This window comes from Mustela nivalis (genome assembly GCF_964662115.1).
Source record: "Mustela nivalis genome assembly, chromosome: 2".
In the NCBI taxonomy this organism is placed as follows: Eukaryota; Metazoa; Chordata; class Mammalia; order Carnivora; family Mustelidae; genus Mustela; species Mustela nivalis.
In genome coordinates, this window is record NC_139021.1 from 1,009,779 (window position 1) to 1,019,854 (window position 10,076).

Sequence of the window (10,076 nt, forward strand, 5' to 3'; positions counted from 1 at the left end):
CAGGGGCGAGGTGGCGTAGCCCATTGGCGGGACCGCGGGCGTGGGGCGGGGCACGGTCGGCTCGGGCCGTGGCAACATGGCGGCGGCGGCGGCGGAGCGGGGGGCAGGCCCGCTTCGCGTGGGCTTTGTCGGCGCGGGACGTATGGCGGAGGCCATCGCGCAGGGCTTCATCCGCGCAGGTGGGGCGCCGCGGGCGTGGGCGTGGGCGCGTGGGTGCCCGGGTCGAGCCGGCGGGCGTCCGACGCGCGCCCGACGTGCGAGGGAAGGGCTCACCTGCCCGGGGGAGGCGCCGCGCAGAGCCCGCGGGCGAGGACGAGGGCCGCAGGCCGGCCCTCCGCGCGGGGCCGCCGGCTGGGCCGGGGCGGACCGCGGACTCTGCCTCCTCCGCGCGGCGGCCGGGGTGCGCGGGGGCGCGGAGGGCTGGCCGTGCCCGCGGCGGCCGTGCGGCTCGAGGGGCCGCACGTGCAGGGCGCGTCCGAGGGGACGGAGCGCGGCGAGCGAGAAGGTGGCGGGTCTGGGGGTGGTTAGCGCTGGCGCGGGTGGCGTTTGCGGGCGTTGGGTCAAGTGAAGTGTATCGGCGGCGACTTTGTCTTCCTCTCGCACTCGCTCGACGGGCCTGCCGGGACTGTGAGGCGCAGGGTTCGGCGGCGGCGTGGCCCTCGGGCAGCACCGCCGCGGAGCTGGGACCCCCACGAACTTCTGGTCCGCCGCCCGGGTCCAGGGCCTGACCTTGGAGACGGCGACTCTGTCCTGTTTGTGTGCCAGCCCCGCTGCGCCGCAGGCTGCAGGTGTCCTCCCCGTGGGGAGAGAGAGTTCTCCGTCCTTCGCATTGCTGCGCGTGGGGCCGCTTTCCTGGTCTCGCCCCACTAGATGCTACAGCATCCCCACCGTGACGACAGCCGAAACTGTCCCCAGAGGTTACCCCATGTCCCCTGGGGTTGAGGGCCAAAACTTCCGGGGTGGAGGACCACAGTGCTGTCCTGGTCTCACTCCACGGGATTTGGAAAGCCTTATGTGCACGTCATGGGCTGGCTTTCCGCCTTCAGCCACAGTCAGGGTTCAGAAGGGTCAGAATCATCAGCAGATAGTGGAGTGCATGCCGCAGGGGTTTCCCCTGTAGAGCCCGGCGGTGTGGGGTGCGCTCTGCGTTCTGGTGGCGGGTGTGCTTCTGCCTTCCTGTTAGACCGTACAGAGACTTAATCTCCCCAGCCCTGTACACCGCAAATGCGGGTGATTTCTACCGGGGCTCGTAGCCTCTGCTTGGACATCCCAGCACAGACACACCCCCAACACCCAGGGAAGCCCAGGCCCTATTGTGTCCCCCTCCCCACTGTGCCCACTCCTCCACCCCAGCCTTCCCATCCCTGAGTGCTGTGTCCTCATGAGACTAGCCAAGCTCTTGGGCCCTGTGTCTAGGCCGCCTGTGGATTCCGCAGGGCAGGCAGGTGGTGACGACTGACAAGCAGGATAGAATGGCGCTGTGTCTGGTTCTGGGTGCTGGGAACGCCCCTGCCAAGCACATGGGTTCTGACAGAGTGTCAGGCCAGCTACGGGCCAGGGTGGCCCGGATGGCTGAGCGTGACACGCCCTTCAGTAAGGGACAGGCCAGGCTGGTTCCTGCTCTCCCTTCCTTCCACCCCACCTCTGCACTGACCCTTCTGCTATTGCCTCTCTCCAGGGAAAGTGGAAGCTCGGCACATCCTGGCCAGCGCACCAACCGACAGGAACCTCTGCCACTTCCAGGTGAGCTAGGCCCCAGCTCTTCAGAATTGAGGCCTTCCTGGGGGGCTCATAGTGGCTCTTGGCCCCTGTTCCTCTGAGACAGTTCCTGGAGCCAGAGAAGTACTAAACTTTTGAGACTGGCTGGGCTGGACTGGGAAAGGGGAGGCCAAAGACCAGAAGAAAAGTCAAAGTTGCAGAGGGTTAGGACACAGTGAAGGGTTTGTGTGCTCACGTACATGCACATGTGTGCCTGTGTGTTGGGGGGCAGAGATGGTTGTGGGCACTCACTGGGGTCAGTGGGCATGAAAAAATGCTGACATTAGGGGTCCTGTGAGGTTCAGGATTGGTCCTGCAGAGAACGGGTGGTCTGGTGAGTCTTGGCCATTGGATGTCGGGTGGTGCAGGCACTTGCAATGGGAGAGACCCGTGGGGGCCCCTGGGGATGCAGGGTGGCCTCCAGCAGGTAGGGCCACGGTCTGGGAGTGTCCCATGTACCCTAGCCCCGATCCCACTCTCCCCACTGTAGGCTCTGGGCTGCCAGACCACCCACTCCAACCAGGAGGTTCTGCAGAACTGCTTGCTGGTCTTCTTTGCTACCAAGCCCCATGTCCTGCCCACTGTCCTGGCAGAGGTGGCCCCTCTGGTAACGGCTGAGCACATCTTGGTGTCTGTGGCTGCCGGGGTTTCTCTGAGCACCTTGGAAGAGGTGAGTGGCCCAGGGTGGGCGGGGGGAAGTTATCTGGGAGCTAAGGGTCTGACCCCAGAGTCCGTTCTGCTGGTCTGAACGTCCCTCCTTTTGCCATCCCAGACTGGTGGCAGCCTGGGTTCAGCCCTTTAGGAAGGTGGCATGGGTGACACCTGCGACTGACAGCCTCTCAGACCAACCCCAGCCTGAAGAGATGGCCAGGTGGCCAAGGGGGCTGGGACTCAGGTTCCTGCAGGCACCCCACCCAGGACGCAGGGGAGGGAGCCCACAGCTGGCTGCGGCACGAGCCTGCCTTGCAGGGCCAATCCCACATGAGCCCTGACTCCGGCTTCTTTCTGACCAGCTGCTGCCCCCGACGGCACGGGTGTTGCGGGTCTCACCCAACCTGCCCTGCATGGTTCAGGAAGGGGCCATGGTGATGGCCCGGGGCCGCCACGTGGGAAGCAGTGAGGCCGAGCTCCTGCAGGCCCTGCTGGAGGCCTGCGGGCAGTGCGAGGAGGTGCCTGAGGCCCATGTGGACATCCACACGGGCCTCAGTGGCAGCGGTGTCGCCTTCGTAAGTGTTGCCTCGTCCCCCACCCCTAGGCCAGCCCGTGGCAAAGTGGAGACTTCAAGTCCCCGCAATGACCCCAGCCTTTGGGTTTCGATGACTTGGTACTTGGGCTGCCTGTGAGCTCAACTCTGCGCTATGTCGTTGCCTTCTTGGGCCTTTATCCAGTCAGACCCCTGGGCTCAAGCCTCAGGCCAAATTCCTGCCGTGGTGGCCAGTGTTCTGGGCTGTGTTCCTGAAGGTTGCAAGCTTTCCCCAGATTGGGAGCTACGTGCGGGAGAGTGTTGGCTTTGACAGTGCCCCCGCCCCTGCTTCCAGGTGTGTGCCTTCTCAGAGGCTCTGGCCGAGGGTGCCATCAAGATGGGCATGCCCGGTGGCCTGGCCCACCGCATCGCCGCTCAGACCCTGCTGGTGAGCGAGGGCAGCCCCTGAGGGCTCGTGGGAGGGGGCATGCATGGTCTGTCTCCCAGGAGCAGTCGGAGGAGGGACAGCAGGCCCAGGAAGCCTGGATGGAGATTTGGGAAGGGGGTGGGGCGTGGAGCAGGCTGCACCAGAGGAGAAGAGGGTGCCTGCCCCCCCCCCCCGAGTCACCCCCAGGGCCCCTCTTCCCAGGGGACAGCCAAGATGTTGCAGCAGAACGGGCAGCACCCAGCTCAGCTGCGGACAGACGTGTGCACGCCAGGCGGCACCACCATCTACGGGCTCCACGCCCTGGAGCAGGGTGGGCTGCGGGCCGCCGCCATGAGCGCCGTGGAGGCCGCCACCTGTCGGGCCAGGGAGCTCAGCGGGAAGTAGGGCACAGGTACTGGCTGTGGGCTGCCCACCCGCTCCCTCCCCTAGTCCCAGCCTTCCCTGCCCCCTGCCCTGGACTGCAGCTCCCCCACCATGAAGGAGCCTTCCGGGCTGCCCCCACCCCCGACCTCCAAGGGAGCAAGCGAGAAGGGACAGGACTAGAGGGTTCACAGGCCGGGCGTCCCTCACCATGGGAACCCCCCCACCCCCGCCAGCACAGGGCAGAGGCATCATAGCAGTGGCCACCATCACAGGGGACTTGGGTTTGGAGGGCTGGAGCCGTGGCAGTGTGGGCCAGGGGCCCCGTGTGCTCAGCTGGTGGGTCAGCCCTTCCAATAGCTGTGTGACTGCAGCCAGCTCGGGGGCAGGGGACTGGGGGAGGACCTGGACACTGCACGGGAAATAGGCTCCTCCTCACTGAAGCCAGCGCTGGAAGGTCACCGCATCTATCTTGTCCCCAGGTTGATCTGCCACGCGTGGGGCGGTGGCAGGTCAGCTACAGGGAGCTAGGCCTTGACCTTGCCAGCCCCTGAGAAGACCCTGGGGCTGAGGAGAAGCCACACCAGGTCCTTCCCTGGGGGAGCCCCACGAACAGAGCCCTGGGTAGGTCTGCCACAGTGCCGGTCCCCAGCAGGCCAGGGGAGGTCCCAGGGGATGTGCCCAGCCTGCTGCAGAGCGACGACTTGGCTTCAGCTGCGTGTGGGCCCCCTCCTCCCGCTAAGCTCCTGGCAGGTGGCAGGCACAGCTGACCCTGACAGCCAATCCCTGGGTCATCCCCGAGGGTCACCTGGCCTCCGACTGAAGGACGTGGCTCTTCGGCACACCCCACATGAAGCACCCAGTGGGGAAAGCCGGGAACTCTGGTCTCAAACCAAGGCCCTGGGGCCTTTGGGTGGACGGTGGGCTGCCTGCCGCTGTCCCCCCACGCTACCCCCGTGGCTCCTGGAGCTCCCCCTCCCCACCGAGGCCCTGGAGTGCCGGAGCTCCCCTCGCTCCCACCTGCCGGGCTGCCGGTGCCAGGCCCCCACGAGGTGGGAGTAGGCCACCTCTGGTTTGCAGCCAGTCGGTCCCGTCGGGTGGCGGCTGGGGACACCCTGCGGCAGTGCTCCCCTGCTCCTGCCCTCCAGCTTGGCCTCCCACGCACGTCCCCAGACCACTTCTGCACCTGGCCGACCTGGGAGGTGGGAATAAAGGCGCTGTCCGATTGCTCTGAGTAACCGATCTTTAGGCTGAGAAAGCAGAGTCCAGGGGCCTGGAGGTACCTATGAGCTGAGGCTCGGGCTCTGGGAGCTGGCAGGGTGCAGGTGGTGTGGGGATGCCGGTCACCGGTCCTGGCTGTCGGCGCTGTGGGCTGGAACCTTGCTCCTCGCCCCCCGGTGTGTGGGGGTTCAGCTGTGCGCCTTCTCATACAGCCCGAGAACCTGGCTGGGTGGGCCCGTGGGACGGGGGCGCACCTCTGGCAGGCCCAGGCGGGAGGGCAGCTGTGCCCTGGACAGGACAGGAGTCATGCGAGTGGCTTTGGGGGTCAGGCTGCAGCCTCATCAGCGGCTGCCCCACAGCTCCTCTAGTAGCCCATGCTCAGGTTACTTGAACTTCTTTCATCAGCGTTCGTGTCTCCCTCACGTTTTCAGGTTGTGAGGTGTTCGAGATCTAAGCATTGCGCCAGAAGTTACAAAATTAAGACTTCAGAACTACCTACTTGGCTGAGGGTATAGCGCACGGAACTTGATCCTCAGGGTCACGAGCTCAGAGTCATTTGACGGAGAGATTGTTTAAATAAGTAAAACGGGTTGCGTGGGTGGCTCAGTTGGAGACGTGTCTGCCTTCGGCTCAGGTCGTGACCTTGGGGTCCCGGGCTCGAGTCCCGTGTTGGCCTCCCTGCTCAGCGGGGAGTCTGCTTCTCCCGCTGACCTCTCCTCTCATGCACTCTCTCTCGCAAATAAATAAAATCTTTAAAAAATAAAGTAATTAAAATAGACGCCAAAACTCAAAAAAATGTATTAAAATAAGACTTTGGAACAAGGACACACGAAGTTGACACGAACCTTTATTATAATGCACATTGGGCCCATCTGACTGCGTGAACTGCCCCATCAGCAAGGATGGGTGTGAAAAGGTCCCTCAACAGAGCGTGTACCCCAGAAGCCCCTGGTCTACTCAGGACACGCTCCTAAAGTCAGGCCTCACCTGTAGGCTCTCTTATCTGAGGACAAACCGCGCCTGACTTGCTGGTCTGGGAGGCACGCTCTTCCCCTCACGTGCTGACTTGGCCCCCGCAGCCCACCGGCTGGCTGGGGGTAGCTTCCCAGGCTTGCAGCCCCTTTCAGCAAGGCCGTGGCTCTCAGACGGGCTCCCTTTCCTGGTTGCAGCTTGGTCTCATCCCCCCAACAGGTGCAGGTCAAGGGCAGTTTTAGCGGAACCTGCACACTGGCCTGTCTCCATCTCCCGCACCTCCCTTTCCCAGCCCACTGCCAAGCCCACTGGAGGCCCTAACAAGGACCCTCACCGAGAGCCGCTTTTTGGAAGAGCAGCTGCTTCGAGTATGCAGCCATTTAGCAGAAACTCAGGCCCAGGTACACCCTTGCCTGGTGCCCCTGTGGACCCTGAGGTCTGCCTCTCCAGATGACCCCGGGGGGCAGGCCTGGTAGAGCAGAGGCCAGGGCCTCCCAGCCCTAGGTCCCTGAGTTGCCGTCAGATGTTATAAAAGGTAAGATGTCTTGAAACCCCGTGCCAGCTGCTTGGGTTCAAGTCGCAGGACCAGCCAGACGGCCAAAGGGGCCTCCAGGGCCATGGGCTTGAGTCAGCTATTAAGCGGGTGCACAGTCTCCAGCTGGGGGCTGCTGCCCTGGGCCTGGCGAGTCAGGCCCCTGCCCCCAGATTTTTTTCACCCTCCCTCAGCTTCCAGATTTGAGATATATGTGTGTAACCCACACACAGTACAGTTCCACGGGATGATTTCTGTTCTGACTCGTAAGGAGGTTGCTCTGGGGTCCCCTCCAGCTGCCTCCGCAGTTCATAGACACACCGTCCACCTACAGCAGGAGGATGTGAGGCAGGTGGGGGTGAAGGGAGGGCAGAAAGGCTGCCCCTGGGGGACACGGGCTGGGCCATGGACCAGCAGCCGGCCTGCAGCTAGAGCTGGGTGGGGACACCGAGCACGGCACTCTTTCTCCCAAGTGGAGCCCCTCAGAAGCCTGGGTGCTGGGCTGTCGGGAGCGGCTCCTTAGCCACAGCCCTGGCAGTGCAGGGAGCGGTGGGGCGGCCTCAGAGGAGCACTAAGGCACTGTCGGGCTGTCCCCATGTGGCTGTCAGTACCACAAGCCCGCTCCGGGTGGATGGCATGGCCGGTCCAGGGAGCTTGCTCGGTCCCTGGTCAAGTCACCAGGGGCCCAAGTCTAGAAGGCTGCTAACTCCATAGAATAGGACAGCAGTTTGGGAGTGGAATTTTAAGGAAAACTAACAATCCCAGTGGAAGAGAAATCTTCACTCCCTGCTGCGTCCAGCACTTCGGGGTCCCCAGTCACTGGGCCCCATCCTCCCTCCCCAGCTTCTGCGGAGCCAACTTCCAAGACCAGCCCCAGGCTGGAGAATGAGACACTGTGCTGGCCGCCAGGCAAGGCATCTGTAAAAACGGGTGTAACGTGCTGAACACCAAAACGGAGCGGTGTGCCTCTGTGATGGCTGCGTGGCCAGGCATGGGAACCGGGAAGCACCAGAGCTCCGGACTTGCGGGAGTGCCGGCCCCCGTCCAGTGCATGTGATGGGCCACCGGGGAGGAGGGAGGAGGTACAGGCACCGGGCTCAAGGTCTCAGCCCCACAACGGCCAGAGCCGGAAAACCGAGATCGGCTCTGATTAGCGCGCTACGTCGTGAGCGTGCCAAGGGACCCCAGCTAAAACCACAGACCCCAAGAGTGTACTTGCCCAGGGAGGAGATGTAGGTGCCTGGGGCCCCTCTTCTAGCTCCCCCTCAGGAAGATGGGGACTGGTGGAGCACAGCCTAACAGAGCTCCTCCAAGCCAGCCTGTGGCTAGGACCCCGGAGTCCCCTGAGCTATGGGCTGGGCCATCCCCGAGGAGGGAAAGAGAGGAAATGGAAGACTTCGTGTGTCCCCTCCCTCCAAGTGCAGCAGGAGAACAGCCACTGTGGGGGCCGCTCAGGCTGGCTCGGTCACACCCCGTCCTCGGGGACTGCAGGAGAGGGACCGATGCCCCCCAGCCTCCGGGCCATGCTGATCAGGGAGCGCAGCTGCACCAGCTTGGGGGGCCCCACCTCCTGGGGGTCCTGATTCTCCAGCCACCGCAGAGCTGTCTCCAGACCCCGGACAGCCTCCCCAGCTGTGGGCACGGCAGCCTCCTCCTCCTCCTCCCCACCCCCCATGACAGAGGGTAGGCTGGCCAGGGTGGGAGGGGCAGCAGGGACCAGCACAGGGGGCCGACCAGGGCCTGCGTCCTCTCTGCAGCTGTCGGGCAGCCCCCCGTCATCGTCCAGGTGCAGCCACTCGGCCACCTCCTCCGGCGCCAGACGCTTGTAGGCCAGGGCTGCCAGGTGCGTGAGGTCGCTGAGCACCCGGCTGTGCTCCGCGGCCTCCTCGGCCTGGCAGGCGGGCTGCCCAGCACACTCCTCGGCGGGCCGGGGCTCGAAGGCCGCTCGTAAGCCCAGCAGCCAGCACCGCTCAATGCTGCCCGCCTGCACCAGGTCCCAGGAAAGGCCGGCCAGGTAGAGCATGTCCTTGAGCATGAAGCTGCGCATGAAGTCCAGCGGTGAGCCCCCCGCACAGGACACGGCCAGCCTCAGCAGCTCCCGCTTGTACAGCTGCTTGAAAGCGGCCACAACACCCTGCTCCAGTGGTGCCGGGATGTGCGCCCGGCTGTTGCCCTTGGACAGGAAGAGCACGCGCACAGCCCCGTCCGGGGTCTGGAGCTCTTCTGGGGGACTGAGGGGCTCAGGCCGACACCGCCGGAGGGTGTCCTCGCTGTCCTCCAGGGCGGGCATCCTGGCTGCTGGGCTGGGGCAGGGCGGGTGGGCCACCAGCAGCACAGCCTTCTGCTGCAGGCAGCTGCGGCGCAGGTACCGCCTCACGCCGGGGACGAACTCCTCGAAGAACCAGCCCCGCAGCAGTGGACGGCTGAGCCAGGCGTCCGGGCTGTAGCGGTAGGAGGCGGGGAACTTGTCCTGGTTGTGGTGGCGCAGGCTAGGCGGATCTGGCAGCTGACCGATGACCAGGGGCTTCAGCTTGTGGCTGCCGGTCAGGTTGGCGGCCAGAAGCACGGTCACCCGGTCACCCCGCCAGCGCCGGCCGCAGCCCCCCGCGCCGGGGTCCCCCGCGCTCAGGGGCGCGGCCTGCTCCGGAAGCAGCTTCCAGTAGAGGCCAGTGACGTTCGCGTTGTAGATCTGCTCGTCGCCGTAGCCGCCCTCCGCGGGGGGCGGCGGGGCTGGGGCCCGGTCGGGCAGGGGGCCGGCGCCCGAGCCCGGGGGCTGCGAGGGCTCCTGCTTGACGGGCGGGCCGGCCGCGGGGCCCGCGGCCAGGGGCTCGGCCTCGCCGTAGATGCGCTGGCTGGAGATGCCGTGGCGCTTCTGCCAGCGCCAGAACCAGCCGTGGCTGGCCTTGAAGGTGCACTCGGGCCCGTAGATCTGGCGCGCGAAGGCCTCGGCCTGCGCCTGGATGAGCGGCCCCGACAGCGGCACGCCGTGCTGGCGCAGCGCCAGGAACCACGAGTAGACGGCGCGGTCGATCTCCTCCTCGTTGGCCAGCCGCATCTTCTTGCGCTGCGTGCCCACCTCGCCGCCCAGCTGCTCCAGGAACCAGCGCAGCTTCGGCTCGTCCTTGAGCCAGCCGCGCAGCGTGCCGCCGGGCACCCCGAAGTCGCGGCACACGCTGGCCTGCCGCTCGCCGCCCTTGACGCGCTCGATGGCCTGCAGCTTGTCCTTGATGGAGTAGGCCTTGCGGAAGGCCATCTTCACGGCCACGCGGGGCCGCGGCCCGGGCGCCGGGGGCGACGGGCGCGCGGCTGGGGCCGGGGTGGGCGCGGGGAGCCGCGGCTGCTGCGCGGGGCGCCCGGGCGGGGGGTGGCGGCCGCGGCGCGGAGCCGGGGCGGCCGGGGGGCCCGCGGGGTACATGGTTGCGGCGGCGGCGGCGGCGGCGGCGGCGGAGGCGGGGGCGCGGGGGCCACACGCCGGCCCGGCCGGCCGCGCGGGGCGGGGCGCTGGGGGCGGGGCCGGCCGGACCCTCCCCTTTGTCTAGCCAGCTCTGGGGGCGCAGGCGCGCAGGCCCCGTCGCCGGCCCCGCCCCGCGCGCCGCCCGGCC

The 10,076-nt window shown here is 66.1% G+C and overlaps 2 protein-coding genes across 4 annotated transcripts; one reads left to right on the forward strand and one right to left on the reverse strand.

Moving 5' to 3' along the window:
- Nucleotides 1-31: 31 nt before the first annotated feature.
- On the forward strand, nucleotides 32-5,748 carry PYCR3 (pyrroline-5-carboxylate reductase 3). 3 transcript variants are annotated; one of them, XR_014308770.1, is made up of 8 exons: nucleotides 32-179; nucleotides 1,679-1,743; nucleotides 2,249-2,428; nucleotides 2,772-2,984; nucleotides 3,297-3,389; nucleotides 3,591-3,780; nucleotides 4,232-5,028; nucleotides 5,402-5,748. XR_014308770.1 is itself a non-coding variant. In XM_082720561.1 (7 exons), the coding sequence occupies exons 1-6, from the start codon at nucleotides 77-79 to the stop codon at nucleotides 3,771-3,773; spliced, it is 837 nt and encodes a 278-aa protein (XP_082576687.1). In that variant the 5' UTR covers nucleotides 39-76; the 3' UTR covers nucleotides 3,774-3,780; nucleotides 4,232-4,975. The 3 variants fall into 3 exon arrangements, 1 of the variants encoding a protein (XP_082576687.1); XR_014308771.1 differs by having other exon boundaries at nucleotides 4,232-4,373; XM_082720561.1 differs by lacking the exon at nucleotides 5,402-5,748 and having other exon boundaries at nucleotides 39-179; nucleotides 4,232-4,975.
- Nucleotides 5,749-7,939: 2,191 nt separating this feature from the next.
- Nucleotides 7,940-9,889, reverse strand: TIGD5 (tigger transposable element derived 5; the record flags this gene model as incomplete). The annotated part of the gene is made up of 1 exon (XM_082719070.1): nucleotides 7,940-9,889. The coding sequence occupies one exon, from the start codon at nucleotides 9,887-9,889 to the stop codon at nucleotides 7,940-7,942; it is 1,950 nt and encodes a 649-aa protein (XP_082575196.1).
- Nucleotides 9,890-10,076: the final 187 nt, after the last annotated feature.